The following is a 20,168-nucleotide window of genomic DNA, read 5'->3' as shown; positions in this document are numbered from 1 at the left end:
GCATAACTTATAGTAAGATTTTCTTTTCAAGGTTCGAAATCGAAATCTTTAATTATAGAGGATTATATTTATTCCACGTTATTAGTAAATAGTATTTGACTAGCGACAGGAAACCAATTAATCCTTGTTAGGGAAACTAAGGATGCGTTTGATTGGAGAATAAGTTATTCCTCAGGATTAGTTATTTAAAAAATCGTTATTTCACCTTCAATAGTGAGATAAAATACCTAAGATTAGTTATCTCTTTATCCCTCATACCAAACAAGCCTTAAGTGCGTAACTTGTCACAAAAATAAATCAACCAAAACAAAAATTAGTCTCATAACTCCTTTTTAATAACTATGGTGTCGAAACCAACTTGCGTACGTCTCAATTAATTCTATTGTGTCGAAACCAACTTACGTACATCTCATCTAATTACACAATGATACGTGTTACATTCCACCAACAATTGATGCCCATGTAACTCTATTCACCAAGACTCGATTACTATCAAATTACACATGCTATCTCCCAACAACAAGAAGTATATACGTAAATCTGCCCCTCCAGACTAAGATTGAAGAAATCACCTAGTATTTCTTTCTCTTTTGAAAATTCGAACACAAAACCCCGTGTTCTCATCTCACTTCATTGACTACTACGTCATCCTTATGTTTTAACAGCAAGTTCAAGCATTGTAGCTTAATTCTAGAATTACATTCAAAATTTGAATTGCCTTAATAACAATACACTAAAACAAAACTTTTAGAACTATAATTCTCTTGATTGTCCTGTTCTTCAAATGGTGTACCTGAATGGCACTATGTACGCCTTATGGCACCATAGGGATTGTGTCTGGTCTTGTGCAGAACCCTTTCTTCTTCTTCTGTTCGAAATTTAACTATTCATCGAGCAAAGTATGTCTTATCGAGCCAACATCTTTCTGGCAATTAGTGCAACTTTCAATCTCTATACGACTCGTGCATTCCATTTCAACCGTGCTGTGTGCACTCTTGATAACTCAACCAGTTGAGCGGTATCATGGATGATAACCCAACCCTGCAGCATACAATTAAAACAAGATCGGAAAAATTAAGAGATAAGACTGGAGACATAAAGGCAGTTTGTTTACAAAAAAGAGAAACTAGAATTTTGCGTTCACCTTTTGGTTAAATTTCCAGAATAGAGCACCCGTCTGTGCAGTAATATTAATATCTGCATGCCAGATGATGTCTTTTTCAGTAGTCCACACGAAATGGAATTTCGTAATTAGCAGGAGGGAGAACTAAGCAAGTCCGCATCAAACTAGGTCCACAGTTGTGGTCATAGAAAGGCCCAAATCAAGATTTTCTGAAGCATGAAACAAAGTTCTCATACTCGGGAGAACAGCATCTGAAATTATGTTTGGCGAGAGAATGATCTGGAAAAAATATTGAAAGGGGATTCGATAGAAAGATGAGTCTGATCACCATGTGAGTGATTATGGTCGAAATCATCCCTTTCTGTTTTTAAATTACACATTGGAAGTTGTCCAAATGAATCATGACTGTTACCCGATAACTACCCTCCACCAGACACACTCCTATGGAGTGGCCTCGACATATTTCCACCTGTGAACTGCCACTCCAAATAAGTTATACAGATTTTATTCAGATAAAGTGCTCTTCGCAAAAATAAACTAGAACAGGGTAAACAAAAACAGTATTTCCGAACAAGATCTAAGCACACTTTCCTAACTAGATCCACAAACTCCGAATTAAATTATAATGGGATCATTAGGAAAACAACCAAATGGCATATCCCTTTTCTAGATGTATTTCACTACAAACTTGTGCAAGCTTACTGCTAAGTTGAGATAAAGCAAACTGATAACAGTAAGCAGAAGGATTCAATTAAACAGTAAATGGAGCTTCGAGAGCGTTGACAAGTTATTTCCTTGTGCTAAAAAGTAAAAACAGAGAGCTAGTTCAGTAGAAATGAATATCAATTCATCTAATCTCCAAAACCCAGAAAAGAGTTCTGAAGCCTACTCGATCTTCTTATTCCCTGCCCTCATAATGAAAATCAATTCATGTATGCTCCCAAATAAGATGAGAATCAATTCATCTTATTCTCTACATGTAAATCTTGCTAGATCAATACAAAAACATATGGCAATCATGAGTTCAACTTTTAGGTCAAAGATATTTGTGAAAGTATCAAAAATAACTTCAATACAAGGATGAGTTAGAGAAAGTTCACATGTTTTCTTTTTTTCTGAAAAAGGTTTATCATGGAATATGATAAGGAGTTGCGAATCTTGAGGGATTTCTCTAATTAAAACCCTTCAACAAAAACTTCAATAAAAACTAAGTAGAAATCTACGTGTTGCATGAAATATAGGAGCCATACAAGATAACCAACTCTCCCGGCATTTAATGTATATACTAGGATACTTGCCTTACGACGAGAAAAAATAATAGACTATGGTATAACAACATACCCTGCATTGCGTTGCAAAAGTTCTAAATGTCAAAATGTAATACCTATGTAGAGAAGAAAGCTCCCTCAACAGCTGCCAGAAGCATGTGAGATTGTACTACAAAGCAGAATCTAACTGAAGCTCGGGGAGACTCTTCTGAAGCTTCATCAACAACTCACTGCAGGGAATACTAAATCCTTCTGATTTTTTCTGTGAAAAGTTTGGTAACAGTTCCTCCACATTAAGATCTTCAGAAATATTACAAAGACATTCCAAGATGGTAGAAGTAAGTCCGAGGTCTAGCTCAATTCCCTTGGCAGCCATTTTGTGAAGCAAATCAATAATTTCTTCTGTTTCACCATTCAAACTAAATCCCTTGAGTAAACAATCATACACACTAATGTGCGGTGTCAAGTCAGAAGCATTCATCCTCACAAATAATTTTTTCGCCTCCTCCATCTGTCCAAGCTTCGAAAACCTATTTATTAATATGGAGAAAGTGAAGACATCAGGACTCAAACCCCTCTGAGACATATCAATAAGCAACTCCTTAGCAGACTGCAAATTTCCTGCTTCAAGAGTTGAATCAATAATAATATTGAATGAGATTACGTCTGGTTCACAATTTCCATCTAACATCTCTTGAAACAACCTCCTTGCTTGCTCCAAGCTACCCTCTTTGCATAAGGCATCCATCAAGCTGTTGTAATCAAACGCAGTTGGATGATATCCCTTCTTTCTAAATCTGAGAAACAAACCTTTTGCAATATTGAGCGCACACAGCTTGCAAAATCCATCAATTATAATGCTATAGGTTATTGAATCTGGAATAAGATTCAATTGAGTTAGCTGCTTCCAAAGTTCAAAAGCATTGACAATATCGCCTGCCTTTATATAAGCTCCAATAAGTACAGTGAAGGTTCCAATATCAACTAAAGACTTGTTCTCAACCATCTTGTTATGAATTTCCCCAGCCTTATCAAGGAAGCCTTCTTGGCAAAGCCCACGAATCAGTACATTCATTGTTATAACATCTGGCTGAACATAAGTCTCGTCATCCAACATCAAATCAAAAAGTGTCACGGCATCGTCCAATTTCCCACTTTTACAAAGTCCTGTTACTAGTGTATTGTAAGTGATCACATCGGGTGTCTTTCCTTTCTCTATCATCAATTTTAAAATGTCAAAAGCATCGGCCAATAACCCTTCCTTGCATAGTGCACTTAAAAGAATATTGTAAGTTATGTTTCCAGGCTCCTCACCCCTACGTATCATCAAATTGAACAATTCAATTGCTTTTTTAGCCATCCCATTATTGCCGAGGCCACCAATCATGCCCGTAAAAGTAACAATGTCAGGCTGGATTCCGCGGCCCAACATATCATCATACAACATTGTAGTTTCTTTCAATTTTCCCTGCTTACAAAATCCATTAATTAAACAAGAATAAGTGACTACACTCGGAGAAATTCCTTTCTCCAACATCTCATTCAAAAATTCTTTCCCTCTACTAACATATCCTTTGTTACAAAGCCCATTTATGAGTGTACTATACACAACAACATCCTCTTTCAAACCTTTTACTCTCATCTCCTCCAACAATCCAATAGCGTCATCAAACCTCCCGTCCGAACAAAGACCCTCCATCAAAATGGCATACGTATACGAGTTAGGAGCAAAACCCACTACCTTCTCCATACTAAACCTCAAATCCACAGCCTCTTGTACTTTCTTATCTCTACAAAGTCCTCTCATTAGGGTGTTTAAACTAACTATATCAGGTGTTACCTCTTTCATATCCAAACCCCAAACAAACTTTATAGCATTAACAACCATACCATTTTCACATAAACCCTTCAATATAACATTAACAACATATACATTAACCTTATAACCATTCTTCAACATCAGCCCCAATACACCAATTGCTAATTTAGGCTTATGAACATAAACAAAACATTCAACTAAAGCAGCTAATGATAAAAACCTGGGCAAGACTTGGACTTGTCTCGTTTTACGGTACACCCTTAAAGCAAGATTGTACTCCTTACTCTTAGCCAAAGTTACAACAAGAAAATTGCAAGTTGACTCAGATGGGGTTTGCCCCAAATCATCAATTACATGGTTAAAAAGTAAAACTGCATTGTTATACTTGGGATTAGGCTTTTCACAAAGAGACCTCAAATGGGTGTCCAATTTTTGTGTATCTGAGTAAACTGGAGATGGGGTTGGGGCTATTGCTGAAAAGTGTTTGATAAAGAACAGATTTTGGGTATTAAAGGATGCTTCAAAAGAAACACAAATGCTTGATATTTGCCTTCTGATTATCATCGTACAGCTAAGATTTAAGAAGCTGAATTGTTGATAAAGATATAGAGAAGACAATACCTTGGCTATAATGAAGATGGAAAATCAGCTATTGTGCCACTGACTGAGGACAGCGGTGGCTCAAGGTTAAGGCCGGTAGAGCTTTACACTCGATTTGAATCATTGTTACTTATTCTATTGTTTTGTTTCTAATACATACATATAGGTCTAAAAATTTAATAGTAAATTTTTATGATTTTAATTTTAGTTGAAATAATATTGAATATTATAAGAAAAACTATTGGTTTTTTATTTTAAAATATTTTTAAATTTTTGAGTTAAATAACTTAAATTTTTATGTAAATTTTACGATTTTAATTTTACTTAAAATATTATTAAATATTACATTTAATCAATTCATATCATAATACACTTGATACAATAAAAATTTAATATATTCACCAATTAATATGATAATCCAACATTAATAACAATATTGCGGTTGACTTAACAAACACAATTCATTTTTAAATAGTCTTATTATCATATACATTTAGTGATATTTTTTGTATTTGTATCATTAATTGATGGTATTATTTATAATTGTATCGTTAACACGTAAATTTTAGTAATAACAACATAAAAATCATATTAGAATTCTATAGCTATTGTTTTATTATTTGTGCTTCATAGTAAGCTATAATATCATATTTAGACAAAATTGGAGGCAACATTTGATTTGTATAAAATTGCAAGCAACATTGGTGCATAATTCACATACATCTGATTTGTATAAATCGCCAACGATTTGTATAAACTGTGTGTCTCTGTCTATGAAAATTGTGTTTATATATATATATATATATTCTTTGTGTTTGTATATTTATATAAAATTTGAACTCATATACAATTAAATCGAGTTAAAACAATTGTATTTGTATATCAAATCTCTCGCGCTTTATATGATTTATGTTTGTCTGAAGTGAGAAAGAGAGAAAGGCAAAAGAGAATCTGGTAGAAGAAGATTTGTATTTATATAATCAATATGCTCTTGCTTTATACAAACACAAACACAATATATATTCTTATTTTTGTATAAAAAGAAAAAGACAAATGATATTTCAGAGCGACGAGCGAAATTCTTTGAATGACAGTGTTTACTACAAATTAGAATTAAACAAAATTTTGACTGTAATATCTATTCTAAATTTATAATTTGTTATAATGTATAATTTTCTCTATAATATAATATTTCGTAAATACATATCACATATTTGCGTTCGATTTCGATATAACTTTTCCATAATTATATAATGGGCCCACTAAATTTACAGCCCAACAATAAGTCAAGCAGGCTAAACACGCAACTTATCTAGAATATATATATATATATATATATATATATGGATTCTTCTCAGCAATTGGATGACGAGGCGAATCGGGCCCCACACATGTTGACCCAACTTGTAAGTGGGCCCCCTAAATTGCCGTAACCCGAAAGCAATTGTTCCAATTTCCCAAATGCGTTGAATCTACGCGTTTTTTAAAACCCTAATCCCCAAATTACCGGACCAAATTCGTTGCTACAAACAAATCACAGCCGTTCTTAATCATGATTAGACATAATTAATGACGTATTTAAGGTTAATTAAGGTTTTGTGGCTGGGAATATTGTGACCCCACTTACACCGCCACCATTTCTAGTTTCTTTTCTATAAATAAAGAACAAGTTTTTCTTCTCTTGAAGAACATCATCATCTAGTTTTTGATTAGTCTTTCTAAAGGTTAGTTCATTCCTCTATTATTTTCATTTTAAAGTAAATTTTGGTTTTTTTTTTGTGTGTGTAGTTTATCTTGCTAGTAGAGTCATGTTGCTGTTTTTTTTTTTGTTTTGTTTTTGGGTTGATTAGACATTTTTTACTTTGTGGGTTGTTGGGTTGTGGTCTGTTTGTGACTTTAGTCAATCAAAGTTTGGATTTTGATCCTTGGATCATCTATGTTATAGTTAAAGATGGTCTTTTTCAGCTTAAAGTTAGTTGGGTTTTTTTGATAACTTTGTTAAATTTGGACTTTGCTTGTATGTGCAGGTTTAGTCAATTAAAGTTAGGATCTTTGGATTCTCTATGGATGATTGCAATTGTATTTAGTTAGGAACTATTGATATGTTTGATCTTATGTGTTCTCATCTCTGATCTAGTTGTGGTAGACATAATTATCTTGTACCTGTGGGCGGTGTTGGGAGGTGGTAGGTATCACGTGGAATTAGTTGAGGTGCGGGAAAGATTTTCTAGATATCATGGTTATCGAAATATGTATATTTGTTGATCTTGATCATCATTTCATATTGCTTTAATGGTTAGGTAGTTGGACTTTTATATGTTGGTTATCTCATGTTTGCTTAGAAGTTATGTAGTTGGACTAGTTGGATTTCCTGATATTGTTGATCATCTCATTGTGTAGTTGGATTTCTCATGTGTTGATCATCTCATTGTGTAGTTGGATTTCTCATGTGTTGATCATCTCATATTTGCTTAATATGTGTGTGGGGTTGCATATTTGATATGTTAATGATCTAGTGTTTTGCTAAATATGGATTTTTGCTTTGTTGATCATCTAATTGTGTATAGATGGGTTGTTCATATTGAAGAGGTGTTCTTTTCCTGCATCTCTTGTGTGATCAATTTACTAATTTTGATTTCGTTCTTCGATAGTTGTATTTTTGATATTTTGATCATCTCATATTGTTGTTTAATACTTGTGTTGTTAGTATCTTGATCATTTCCATATTAAAAGAAGTGTTCTTTTTGCAGCTCTCTTGTGATCAATTTACCTAGCTTCAGTTTCGGAGCGTGAGAAGTTCTCTTCAAGCTATTTACATGGTTGATATCGACATCCAGATCCCATCTGCTTTCGATCCATTTGCTGAGGCTAAGGACTCCGGTGCACCTGGAGCCAAGGAGTATGTTCATATTCGTATACAACAAAGGAATGGAAAGAAAAGCTTGACGACTGTTCAAGGACTGAGGAAAGAATTCAGTTACGAAAAAATCCTCAAAGATCTGAAAAAGGAATTCTGTTGCAACGGGAACGTTGTGCAGGATAAGGAACTTGGCAAAGTGATACAACTTCAAGGTGATCAAAGGAAGAATGTTTCTCATTTCCTTGTGACTGCTGGTGTTGTCAAGAAGGATCAGATCAAGATTCATGGTTTCTAAGTCGTTGGCTATTTCGAGTTGTTGAAGCATATATAGTAATATAACCACAGTTGTTTGAGTTTGTTGTTAAGAAGTGTTGGTTTTTGTTAATGCCCATGATATCTTGCCATGGGTTTCTTTCTGAATTGTGCTGGTTGTACTTTGTTTACAGATAATAATAATAAATTTGGTTTTCTTAAGCTAATTGATGTTAGTGTCTGTGTTTATCCTGACCTTGCAATCCATTTACAGAGTTTGCATAGTACTTTATTACCAGTTGATAGTTTGTATATCTAAAACCTGCCAGTTTTTCACCTTGAATAGTCTGTCAGGTGCCAGCAACAGGGCCACATGATAACTTTGTGAAGCTTACAAGTGTATTAAAAGAGAGATTACCAAACATACACAACAGATAAGAGAAATGAACAGGCTAACACCTAAGTTACTGATTTTATCTTCTTTTTTTTTTTGTTCCTCTCGTGTCTAGTATTCATATTGGAGTCCGACTATATTAAAGCCGTGGGAGGAACATTCTCATCTACTGCACCAAGTCCTTTCGTGGTGGTTCTATCTTTGTTGGTCAAGCACCAAAGAGCATATAAACAGATATCTTGCTGATAGCTTATCCTGAATTTGCTAGTTCATTAGGAAAAATGAAGCTGATTTAATATCTTCACTAAAATGAACCTCAATGAATGACACAACTCATTAAACATCAAATGTGGGGAAATCTTCGACGATTGAAATATTTCATTTGCTAGGAGTGGCCTAATTCAAAGCCTTTTCTAGTCCCAAACTGATGCAGTTTACACAAGGGAGGAAATATCGCGCAGAAAACAAACAGAAACACTCATAAAAGACTGTTTTGAACTGAGGAGATCAGAAATGTACATGGTTTTTACTGGAAAATGTTTAAACATCACTAATGGAAGCAACGACAGAGCTCATCCTGCACATTTTCAAGAACAGCTCTTCTACAACTTGCCCGCAAGGATACTCGTGGAACTAGAAGACCTTGCCTGGTTGTTTGGCTCCACTTCTCATCATTGTACAGAATTCCTCATAATTGATTCTTCCATCCTGAAAATTTGACAGAATTAGCATATGTGGCAAGGGGATACAGTTCAACTATTTAGCGAAAAGCAGTGAAAACTCACATTGTCTGTGTCCACTTCAGATATGATTTCCCTTATACAGGATGGATCACCTATTCCATGTTCTTCCATAGCAGCCTCGAGTTCATCTCTTGTAATGAACCTACCATTATAACATGAAAAAAGGTAAAGTTTGAGCCAACTATCTCATGATTTTATTGGTTTGGTCATGTTTTTAAACTAGAGGTGCACATAGGACGTACCCACTGCTATCTTTATCGAAATACTGAAATGCAGTATACAGATTTTCGTCTCTTTCTAGCCTGTGCTTATGCATGGTGGCGGTGATGAATTCAGTGTAGTCGATTGAGCCATTTCCATCTACATCAGCCTGAAGTATACAAGGCACGAGATATTATTGGGGCACATCAATTTATTAATTTTATGAAGTCGAAAGAAATGGTTAATAACTTTTAGTAGTTCTGACTTACAGCTTCCATCAATTGCTTGACTTCAGCCTCGGTGAGCTTTGACCCAAGTTTAGCCAATCCACTCTTCAGTTCTTCGTAAGTGATAGTGCCACTATTATCAGTGTCAATATTGTGGAACATTGCTTTGAGCCCGTGAATTTCTTCCGCAGAGAGATTCTCGGCAATGACCTGATTCCAGCAACAGACAATGCGCAATGTGTTATTACTCGCAGAAGGAAGAACAAGACAGCTAGCATGCCAGCACAGGATCCCGAATAAGGAAGTTACATGGACCCCCAGAATAAGGTAAAATGTCAAAAGACAATTAGAAAGGTGTACTATGTTTTTATCATACAACTATGAGTAAGCAAGTAAGAAAGCCGACTAACCAAACTCACAAAACAATATGATGGCTCATGCTAAATCTAATCATGTTCTTCACATATTGTTGGCTTGAAAGGAACGGAAGGAAGTGTGATTAAAGGAGCTAAAGTGAAAAAGGTAATTTTCTTGCATGTGAAGTAACATGACCATCATATGAGTAATGCCATACATGCAAAAAAAAAGTCCTTTCGTCTCCTTTCGACAAACAAAGCCAATATAAGAAATTTGAAATACCCTTGTATCCGCCCCCCCCCCTCCCTTCACCTAGATTTAGTTGCAGAAGAGTTCATAAACTCTAAGATTACCTTCAAAGCGAGTTTCTTGAGTTTGTTCATAGCTCTGAATTGCTTCATTCTTGACAGGACAGCACCCTCTAATGGTTTGTCTGATGCAACACCACCTTCCTTCAGCCAAGGATGCTCTGTCAATTACACGCACCAACAGTATGGTTAGAATAAGATATAACAAACCATACTGGCAACACATGTATAATCACCAGTCCAAACATAAATCATGCTATTCAGATATATAATGGCATTTGTGAAATCAAGAGAGGCTCTTTAACAGAGTATAAGACTGCGCAGAACTAAAATTATTTGGCATAGCCTAAAGCTAGAAATGACGCTGTTACAACTTTCACAAGAAGATACAACTGTGGTTTACTTGATAACAAATCCAGTTCAAGAAGCCAACCGTAATTGAATATAAAAGTAAAGATCTTGCAAAGGAAAGCAGGTAGGCCCCTTGGGTGAGATAAAGCAGAATAATCTGATCGACTGAGACATGATGCCTAAGAAATTGTTTTCTACTAATAACTGCTAGAAATGAAGGAGTATGCAAGTGCTATATGTTGTTGAACTTATACTTTCTCTTAGTATGATAAAACATTTCTTAAACAGAACAGATATTCGTAAAATTAATAATCAATACTTTTAAGGCCACATACCAAGAACCTGTGCAGCTGTAATCCGTTTCTTTGGATCTTTAGTCAGCATCTTCTGTACAAGGTCCTTGGCACTACTTGATACAGATGGCCAAGGCTTGCTTTCAAAGTCAATGGTCCCTTTAAGTATGGCATCAAATATACCCTTTTCGGTTTCTGTACATCAAGCAAGTAGATATCGTAAGTCCTTGATTCCTAGATATTGACAACAATTGTCATCTGTGTAAAATCTCAGATAATGAGAAGCAAAGTAGATGACTTTACCTGCCCAAAATGGAGGCACACCACTGAGTAGTATATAAAGCATAACACCTGCACTCCAAATGTCTATTTCCTTGCCATAACACCTCCTTAGAACCTCAGGGGCAACATAGTAAGCACTCCCAACTATATCTTTGTACGACTTACCTGCATTGGATTTCATATCCATATACAAAAGCAGAAAAAAAATTAGCAGATACAAGCTATGTTAGTAAAGTCAGGATAAGAAGAAAATCAAGAAATTCGGCAAGGTTAGTATTAGTAAAGAGATACAAGAAAATCACAAAGGAACTGCCAAGGCATGGTACTTCAACATATTTGTAAAAAGGGAAGGCATTCATCACAACCGAAGTAGTCAATAATTGGCTTACTAATCCACACAATCTGTATGCAGTGAGTGTGCAAAATGCAAGTACGGTTTCATAAATGTACATACAATATAGCATGCCGATGCCAGGTTATAAAATTCTGACGCGGACCTAGTGTCACAAAAAGAATACACCTATATGCTGATTTAAAAAGGTGAATAATCAACTTATCGGGCTAAAAACTACTAGTTTCATTCCACAAACTGAATGGGACAGAATTAAATTCGGCTGCAAATTCAATCTAGTAAAACTAATGTTTTCTCTGCATATTCTCATCCGATCTTGCAGTGCAACGATTTCATAAATTAACAAGAAAAGCACAATAATCAGCAACCTGCTTACTATCTGATGATCAGCTGAGTACTCATATATGCTTGTTGATTATTTACATCCAACTAAGAAGTTCCCTTTAAATGTTCCCCGTGGATGTCAAATATAAGTGTTTACACTAACAGAAACAGCAAATATGACACTTGAATGGAGGACATAAGATATACAAGACTAACATAGGTGTAAATAGAAATCCACATGTGACTGTGATTACTTCTAAAGATAACATTTTTAGCTAAATACTTAATCCTAACCCTGAACTTAAAGATCAAATTTTTAGCCTTGACATGTTCACTAAGATCGCCTACGCGAAGACAGAAGACACAAATCTGTAAAACACGGAAATGTTAGTGATTCGACCGATAATTGTGCTTCAATGCAATAGAATTAACAATTAAAGAACTCTGTCCAAAAGTACGTAAATAACATAAAATGACAAATGTAAAGCCAAATATACCTTCTTGAATGAATACTGACAGCCCAAAATCAGTAATCTTTAGAGCAGCATTTTCACTCTTATCAGACAACAAAAAGTTTTCAGGCTTGAGATCACGATGCAACACGCCCATAAAATTGCAAACGTGCACAACATTGACAATAGCCCTACACATTGTTGCAGCAGCTCTTTCACTGTAATGACCCTTTGCTATAATCCTATCGAATAGCTCTCCCCCTCCACACAACTCCATCACAAGATACACTGAACCTTTATCCTCATAAGCACCTTTAAATTCAACAATATTAGGTTGTCCACTCAAATGCTGCATAATCTTAATCTCCCTCCTCATATCATCCTTATCAGCCTTAGTAACAAGCTTCTTTTTCGATATCGATTTACAAGCATATTGTTGACCAGTTGCAATTTCAGTACAAAGATATGTAACACCAAATTGACCCCTACCCAATTCTTTACCAAGAGTATAGTGCAACTTAACATCTTCATATGGCTTACCAAGAATAGTATCATACCTCACAGCTGGTTTTGGGCTTGGTGGAGGTCTCACATGTAATTGAGCTTCAGGCCCTGGAGATTTGGTATACTGAATCTCATTTCTATGAATTGGAACTCCTCCTGATCCTGATCCATGGTGCCCATTATTAGCATTATTAGGTTTACCTTTACTAGCACAAATACCCATTAAAGCAGATCTAGCAAAATATAGCTGATACAACTTAAACTAAACTTGATTAAACTAAAAAGGTTTTAAAAATCAAGAATCAAACCAGGAACACAGATGGGTATTCAGCAAGATTAGATTTTTACTAAACCAAAATGCAAAAAGATGGAATTTTTTTTCTTTTTTCTTCAAATTTCAAGAAAATACTAAAGAGTTGACACAAAAAAAAACAGAAAAATTATCAGAAAAAATCAACAACCAACCATTTTTACAGCTAAAAATGGAAAATGGGACAAAGAAATTGACTAAAAAATAAAAACTTGGTCAGCAGAAATTTGAGTTGAAACGTTAAGACACTTTTTTATTAAGACAAACGAAGACGATGAGAAAGTGGGGAGAAAAAATAAATAAAGCACAACGGCTTTTTCTATTTTTATTTTAATATTTATTAAGAAAAAGATAATTGGTGGATCTTAGTGTCAAAATGGCAATAAAATATTATAAATTATATTATATGGGTTGTTATATCAATCTTAAAAGATTTTTTACGCGGTTAAATAATATATTATTATTTTTATCACATTATCTATTGATACATAAATTATATATTTGATTCTATTTATAAATCAATTTTTTTTTAGGAGTGAAAGTCTTAATAAGAATATTGATTCTTTTTGTTTATTATGATATGAATATACCTTATTAATTCGTAGTATGTATGGATGATGAGATTCCATTGATACAGTGTCAATTCTAATATAGTTATTGGAGGGTCCCGTTGGTATGGATTGAACTTACGAATTTGTCAATTATGAGCTGAGCGATTTAACCGTTTATTTTATATTTTTTAGTATCCCTTTATTATATATTTTTTAAAAGAAATTATTTGCTATCCCGATTAGGGATTTTGTATTCTCAGATTCTTTATCGCGCAATCCGTTTAGATCTATTTTCAATTGCCAGTGAAATGAAATATATTAATTTTGTTGGTTTAAGTATTAAAGTGGGAGTAACAGATATACATTCGTAAATTATATCATTGATTGGCGACATGAACCCGCTAAGCAAGAACAACTACCGACATCAACTTGTGGTAAAGCCCTCTCTCTAGGATACAACACGAATTTCAAAGATTTTTGGGATAATAATTTTCTTTTTTTTGAATAATCGTGTATATATTCATTTTGTCGGTTTAAGTATTCAAGTGGGAGTAACAGATATTCATTCGTAAATTATATCATTGATTGATGACATGATCCCGCTAAGCAAGAACAACTACCGACATCAACTCTGTGATAAAGCCCTCTCTCTAGGATACAACACAAATTCCAAAAGACTTTTGGAATAATAATTTTTCTTTTTTCAGAATAATCGTGTATGCATAATGATGATCTCAAGCTTGAAGATACCTGTTTGATATTCAATGACATCATGAAATAATGACGAGTTGAATTACTTGTGTTAATGTGAAAATCAACCTTATTAAAAAGAAAATTTAAATAACATTTGATCATATCGATAAACATCTCCTGAATATTTGCATATTTTCATGTTTCTTTTATAAATACACTAGATAATGTATTCGTACTTCGCATAATCATATATAATAATTCTTCCTCATAATAAAACATCTAAAATATAAATTCTAATTCTTATATATTAGATCATTTAAATATATTTGTTATATTAGTTATTTAATTGTTACTTTTGTCCAATGATATATATGTTTCTCAATTTTTAATGATCTTCTCTGTAAATTAACAATTTACATATCATATTTTTAAAAAAAATTAAGAATTTACATAAAAAATTAAAAAGTATAAAATATTCAACATTATAACTCACACTACTCTCATTTCCAAAAACTTCATGATGTGAAGGATACCTAAAATTATCAAATATCAAATATAAAGTAATGATTAGTTTAAATAAGTTTAGATCTGTTATTATGCCTAAAACTTAAGTCAATGATAATACTGTTTAAAAATTGCCACGTACAATATTCTTCTATTCACCCTTCATATCATTATTGAAATCTTAGAATTAATCCTCTAGCTAATGAAGAAATGCAAAAAGATAAAGGAAAAAAAAAAGAGAAAAACTATAATAAAAAGACGTTAACAAAAAAAATATAAATAGACTTATTCGCTAAACAACTGGAATGTATTCTTTGAGAAAAAATTCAAAAATCTCATTAACAAATTCAATAAAAAAAATTATTGTTCGACATTTAAATATTATCATATTAAAACATGTTTAACTTATACTAAAACTTGTAAAATAAAATAAAGAAAAAATTACACATATATCTAAAATCTTCGAAGTGATAGTAAGCAAATAATAACATGTTTTTTGTTCTTTTCTTTTTCTATAAAATGTTATTGAATGTGATTTATTTGATTCGTTCGTCATTAATATTTAATTTCTGAGCTCATTATTCATCTTCTAGATGGATATTTTTTGGGCAACAAAACTCAAAAATTCAGGAAACAACTTCAAAGGGCCCAAAAACAACATTGAGAACAAGAATTCAAATGTACATTCAATAAGATCAAATTTATATGTGACCAAAATGAAAAGAGATTAAAATTAATCTGTTATTTAGTATTTGTAATACTTAATTCATTAATTCCAAATTATATTCATTATTCAAGGTATATTTATTTTTCCTTATATAACCAACTAAATGTTATATTATATAAAGTATGAATGAGAACTTTTTGAATTGAAATTGATTATTATTTCAAATCAAACAACTCCATATATGAAGACACAAGAAAAAGATGAAGCACAATCTGTTGGAACACTTGGGGCTAGTGCATTGGTTAGGATGAAAAGTTCAATAGCTTTTCTTGAAATTGTATATATTTATGAAATAATTATGAAATATTTAATTTGTAAGTTCAATAATTATAATATATTAACTTAAAATTGAATTGATTTTAATAAAGTTTAAATTTTAAATCAACAACTCATAACTTATAAATATATTAACTTAATATTTTTTACATGAAATATAAATTTATTATTTAGTTGTCATGCTAAGATTTTGCACGATTCCTGAGAAAAATTAATTAAAGTGTAATTTGACTAATGTATCTTTAATTAATTCCTTAATTTGTATCATTGACGGGCTTCTTAATTCCATAATAACTAATGCTGAGGGCATAAGTGAAAATTATAATAGTTAATTCTTGTTGTTTAAATTTACAATTATTTTAAAATAAATATTTTTGATATATTTGACAACTGAAAAAGAACGAGAGAATAAACTATAAAGAATATATAATACTCTCTTTAGTATATATTAAGTAAATTAGTGAGACATTATTCATAATTTAAAATAAGTAAAATATTCGAAGTTCAAGAGATTTATTATGATAAACACCTTTTAATAATAACAATTATGTATGATTTTTTATTGCATTAATCTCTTGAGATAACTTTATCTATCTTTATCCTCATAACAAATCAATCCCTTAATACATGTGATTCAAACACACAAAATTTTTAGAAAGCCTAAATTCAAAAATATTATTTCGAGAAAAACATAACTAGTTGTTTTAGTGATATTTATTCATCTTCAATATAGTCTATCTTTAATATGTAAAAGTAAGAGTAAATGTAGATATTGATCATGCTTAAATAAGAATTAAGAAGTCTAATAAACATACAAAGAAGGGAAGTCTAATGTTTAAAAATCTTAATTATTTTCATGCAACTCATTACACACTTATTCTAAATTATGCATATGAATTTGAATTAGTCAGATCAACAATTTTCAAATATAAATTATTAAACAAAATAGATAGTGAAACAGACTTATCTTGAAACTAATAACTCTTAAAAAATCAATCAAGAAAATGGTTTAAAACTTATGACAAAAAAAATCCAAAAATCGTATGAGTAAAGTCTGAGATGTATGAATACACTATCCTTAGAGATATTTTTCTACGGTGTAAATAATATAATTAAATATTAAAAAAAATTAAACTAAGATAACAATCTACGATGTACAGTATGGGTTCACAATTCACATACGTCAATTCATAATTTTTTTAATATGTCCTCTAATTTTTTCGATTAGAGTATCTGAAATTATTTTAAACTTTTTGCTTAAAATAATAGAACATCTAAATAAACAAGTACTTATATTATACTAGGTGTAAATTATTAGTTTTATTTTTAAATTATTAGAAGCATTAAAAATATTCATTTATTTGATTAATTAAACTTAAATACACTCGTGATCTTATAATATGAGTAAAATACATTTCTAAATTCTCGTAAAGTTTAAGGGTATTAATTTTCAACACTTTTCACGATTTTTTATAAAGAGTTTAAAATCACTTACTATGTCATATGATGTATGTAATATAATTATTAATTAAATAGAGTGATATTTTTAAGACTTAGTTGAAAAACGAAATAATAATTTGATTGTGCGAATAAAAAAACAACTTAGACCTAACGGATCACTTTAACATTTAACATTATCCGCCAACTCAAAATTAAAATTTTATCGATAACCATTTCGGGACCAATAAAGATTCCATTCTTATATACAAAAATACAAAATTATTATATATTAAAAGTAAGATAACAGACCTTCAATGATAAAATATCAAGAGGAAAATAACACATGTTTTAATAACATCATATAAAATAAAAAATCCTTAAAAAAAAAGAGAATGGGGAAAAAAGTAATAGAAATTCACTCAAAAATTTTGTCAATTTTTAGAGTGATATACTATGGGTTAAACCATATATTATATCTGCATTAAAGTTATATATTTTGAATCTTCCTGATTTCTTCATCGCGTTTTAATTTATGAGACACTTTTCAAATTTTGAGATTAAAATAAATTTATCTTTGACCGTAAATTTTTCATATATCTTTTAATTATCTTGAATTATCAAATATTGTGACTTATAATACTTTTTTTATGTAGTTTAAATATATATATATATATAAATTTCATTTTACGCATAAATTTTTAACAGTTTAAATCTCGAAAAGTGAAACATGTCACATAATTGGAACGAATGAAATAACAATTTTGATACGGCACGCCACTTGCAATGCATGAAAGGAATCATTCGAAAGTTATCAAAACATTTATAAAACGTGGAATTATGATACAAAAATCACTATAAAAGCATATGAATCGATCTTATAACTGCATGAAATTAATAAATAGGAATACTACACTATTCAATAAGTGAATTATTAGTATATTTAAAATTATTTAAAATGGCGTTCGCCGTTGCACCGGGAAGCTTTTGTATGCCGGCCATGGCTGCAAACGCCGGGCACAACCGTACTCCGATGGCCATTGGAATTGGACGCGTGTCAGTTGCTAATTCGCGCGTTCCTTTCGTTTGCTTAGCCAGTACCGGTGACATCTCATTCCTTTGTTTTATTATTTATTACTCTTTCTGTTTATTTTTACTTGTTATACACACCTCCGATACATTTTCGATATGAAACATAACATAGCAAGTGATCTCAAACTCTTGTACGAACATCAAGTTCTCGATAAAAATTGAGAAAAGCGATAAGAAAACCACTAAACTTGACGAGAATTCAAGAGTGTATTTCAGCGATGTTGCTAGATCAGGGATGTATTTAGCTTCAGTTAGTCAAATAAAATGGTGTTTTTAAACCTGTCAATAGTTCACAAATAAAATTAATAATTTACGTCAAATTTAATCGTATTTTTAATACTTCTCATTGATAAAAATAATATATCATTTATTTTGTCTAAAAAGTTTTAGTTATGATATTTTTTTTTTAGGTAAAAAGGAGGAAATTAGTACAGATAAGGCACCAGCTGCAGTGGGGCCATATTCTCAAGGAATTAAGGCTAATAATTTCATTCATGTATCTGGTTCTCTAGGTCTTATTCCTGAGGTTAGTGATAATTAATCATTTTTAAATCCTTAATTAGATTGGTAAATATTTTTATAATTTTTTTTTTTGTGATTGAATGTAGACTGGAGCACTCATATCAGACAATGTGGAGGATCAAACAGAACAGGTTTTTGAATAATCAATCTTACGATTTTTGTTTTAATTTATATGACACTGTTCGACTGAACACAAAATATCTGTTTTTAATAATAATTTTTCAGGCTCTGAAAAATATTGGGGAGATACTTAAAGCTGGTGGTGTTAGCTATTCTGCAGCTGTTAAAACAACAATTATGTATGATACATAATTAATTTTTTTGTGTTTCCTTATAATATAGTTAATTTTGATTATTGATGTTGAATAATAATATTATTAACTTACAGGTTGGCTGATCTAGGGGACTTTCAGAAAGTCAATGCAATTTATGCTAAATGTGAGTACAACTACCTTTCATAATATTATTAGTACTAATAATTGTGTGATTAGGTCAAATTCGAAATTATGAAAAATTAACCTAAAACATAGGTAAACATTTCATACCAAAGTCAAGATCTGAATATGGTTATCGAAAATTGAATGATTATTTGTATTAAGTCTTCAATTATAACTTAAAAGAAAAAAGAGTCATAATATTAGATGATCGCAATTATAAGTGCCTTATTTAGTTTAGGAATTTAGGGACTTGTCTGTCGAGGAATTGAGATGATTGATCTTCGTTTTAAACAAATGTTATTTGTCAAAAAACATATCCAATGTAATTCACAAATAGGATATGGAGTGGGTTGAACGTATGCAGACCTTACCTCTACCTCGTCTGTTTTCAAAAGATCCTCGACGAATTCACTATTGTAAACAACAACAACAACATACTCAATGTAATCTGATAAGCATGGTCTAAAAAATATAGTTTATGCAAATCTACCCTTACCTACTTGAGAGATTATTTTCGAAATACCCTCGACTCAAATAAAGCATATTACTATTATTATGTACTAACATGGATATGTATCAATGTTGCAGATTTTCCAGATCCTGCACCAGCACGTTCAACTTTTCAAGCAGCAGGATTACCTCTGAATGCAAAAATTGAAATTGATTGCATAGCAGTGTGTTAAACAGATTAAAGTCTTCAACTTCCATGGCAGCTATGATTTTAGATTCAAAAATTAAAGTTAAATAAAGGAGATTTAAGTCTTTAATTCAGAGTCTCTTGATACTCTGCTGTAGATTCTATCTCCATTGTTGCAGAGTGCAGCACGAATAAATTCTGTAAAAGAAGGGCTCTTTCAGTCCCCATAATAAGAATTCATCGAGTTTATAATGTTCAAGTTACTTCCATCA

The 20,168-nt window shown here is 31.9% G+C and overlaps 4 protein-coding genes across 6 annotated transcripts; 2 read left to right on the top strand and 2 right to left on the bottom strand.

Moving 5' to 3' along the window:
- Window positions 1–363: 363 nt before the first annotated feature.
- Window positions 364–4,934, bottom strand: LOC107025815 (pentatricopeptide repeat-containing protein At4g28010). 3 transcript variants are annotated; one of them, XM_015226571.2, is made up of 3 exons: window positions 2,508–4,934; window positions 1,145–1,599; window positions 364–1,041 (listed from the first exon to the last, which is right to left on the bottom strand). In XM_015226571.2, the coding sequence occupies exon 1, from the start codon at window positions 4,772–4,774 to the stop codon at window positions 2,561–2,563; it is 2,214 nt and encodes a 737-aa protein (XP_015082057.1). In that variant the 5' UTR covers window positions 4,775–4,934; the 3' UTR covers window positions 364–1,041; window positions 1,145–1,599; window positions 2,508–2,560. The 3 variants fall into 3 exon arrangements, with proteins under 3 accessions (XP_015082057.1, XP_015082055.1, XP_015082058.1); XM_015226569.2 differs by having other exon boundaries at window positions 1,145–1,592; XM_015226572.2 differs by having other exon boundaries at window positions 1,145–1,197.
- A 1,422-nt stretch (window positions 4,935–6,356) lies between these two features.
- Window positions 6,357–8,149, top strand: LOC107025817 (protein translation factor SUI1 homolog). The gene is made up of 2 exons (XM_015226574.2): window positions 6,357–6,534; window positions 7,561–8,149. Exon 2 carries the CDS (start codon window positions 7,627–7,629, stop codon window positions 7,963–7,965), a length of 339 nt encoding a protein of 112 aa, XP_015082060.1. The 5' UTR covers window positions 6,357–6,534; window positions 7,561–7,626; the 3' UTR covers window positions 7,966–8,149.
- A 503-nt stretch (window positions 8,150–8,652) lies between these two features.
- Window positions 8,653–13,232, bottom strand: LOC107025816 (calcium-dependent protein kinase 2). The gene is made up of 8 exons (XM_015226573.1): window positions 12,252–13,232; window positions 11,100–11,243; window positions 10,839–10,991; window positions 10,198–10,313; window positions 9,530–9,697; window positions 9,302–9,429; window positions 9,102–9,201; window positions 8,653–9,024 (listed from the first exon to the last, which is right to left on the bottom strand). The coding sequence occupies exons 1-8, from the start codon at window positions 12,931–12,933 to the stop codon at window positions 8,950–8,952; spliced, it is 1,566 nt and encodes a 521-aa protein (XP_015082059.1). The 5' UTR covers window positions 12,934–13,232; the 3' UTR covers window positions 8,653–8,949.
- Window positions 13,233–18,084: 4,852 nt separating this feature from the next.
- Window positions 18,085–20,159, top strand: LOC107026561 (reactive Intermediate Deaminase A, chloroplastic-like). Its single transcript, XM_015227568.2, has 6 exons — window positions 18,085–18,311; window positions 18,711–18,826; window positions 18,909–18,953; window positions 19,048–19,121; window positions 19,211–19,260; window positions 19,848–20,159. The coding sequence occupies exons 1-6, from the start codon at window positions 18,167–18,169 to the stop codon at window positions 19,940–19,942; spliced, it is 525 nt and encodes a 174-aa protein (XP_015083054.1). The 5' UTR covers window positions 18,085–18,166; the 3' UTR covers window positions 19,943–20,159.
- Window positions 20,160–20,168: the final 9 nt, after the last annotated feature.

This window comes from Solanum pennellii, chromosome 7, assembly GCF_001406875.1.
Source record: "Solanum pennellii chromosome 7, SPENNV200".
NCBI lineage: Eukaryota > Viridiplantae > Streptophyta > Magnoliopsida > Solanales > Solanaceae > Solanum > Solanum pennellii.
The sequence above is the reverse complement of the archived record's forward strand: the minus strand, read 5'-3'. Positions and strand labels throughout refer to the sequence as shown.

Bases quoted from the DNA above. Each gene is read 5' to 3' on its own strand.
- LOC107026561 (XM_015227568.2), top strand. From the start codon at position 18,167: ATGGCGTTCGCCGTTGCACCGGGAAGCTTTTGTATGCCGGCCATGGCT. The intron at 18,827-18,908 runs GTTAGTGATAAT...GATTGAATGTAG, and splicing joins CTCTAGGTCTTATTCCTGAG to ACTGGAGCACTCATATCAGA. The intron at 19,261-19,847 runs GTGAGTACAACT...TCAATGTTGCAG, and splicing joins CAATGCAATTTATGCTAAAT to ATTTTCCAGATCCTGCACCA.
- LOC107025817 (XM_015226574.2), top strand. From the start codon at position 7,627: ATGGTTGATATCGACATCCAGATCCCATCTGCTTTCGATCCATTTGCT.
- LOC107025816 (XM_015226573.1), bottom strand. From the start codon at position 12,933: ATGGGTATTTGTGCTAGTAAAGGTAAACCTAATAATGCTAATAATGGG. The intron at 10,992-11,099 runs GTAAAGTCATCT...CTTGATGTACAG, and splicing joins TGTGCCTCCATTTTGGGCAG to AAACCGAAAAGGGTATATTT. The intron at 9,430-9,529 runs GTAAGTCAGAAC...TGTATACTTCAG, and splicing joins TCAAGCAATTGATGGAAGCT to GCTGATGTAGATGGAAATGG.
- LOC107025815 (XM_015226571.2), bottom strand. From the start codon at position 4,774: ATGATAATCAGAAGGCAAATATCAAGCATTTGTGTTTCTTTTGAAGCA.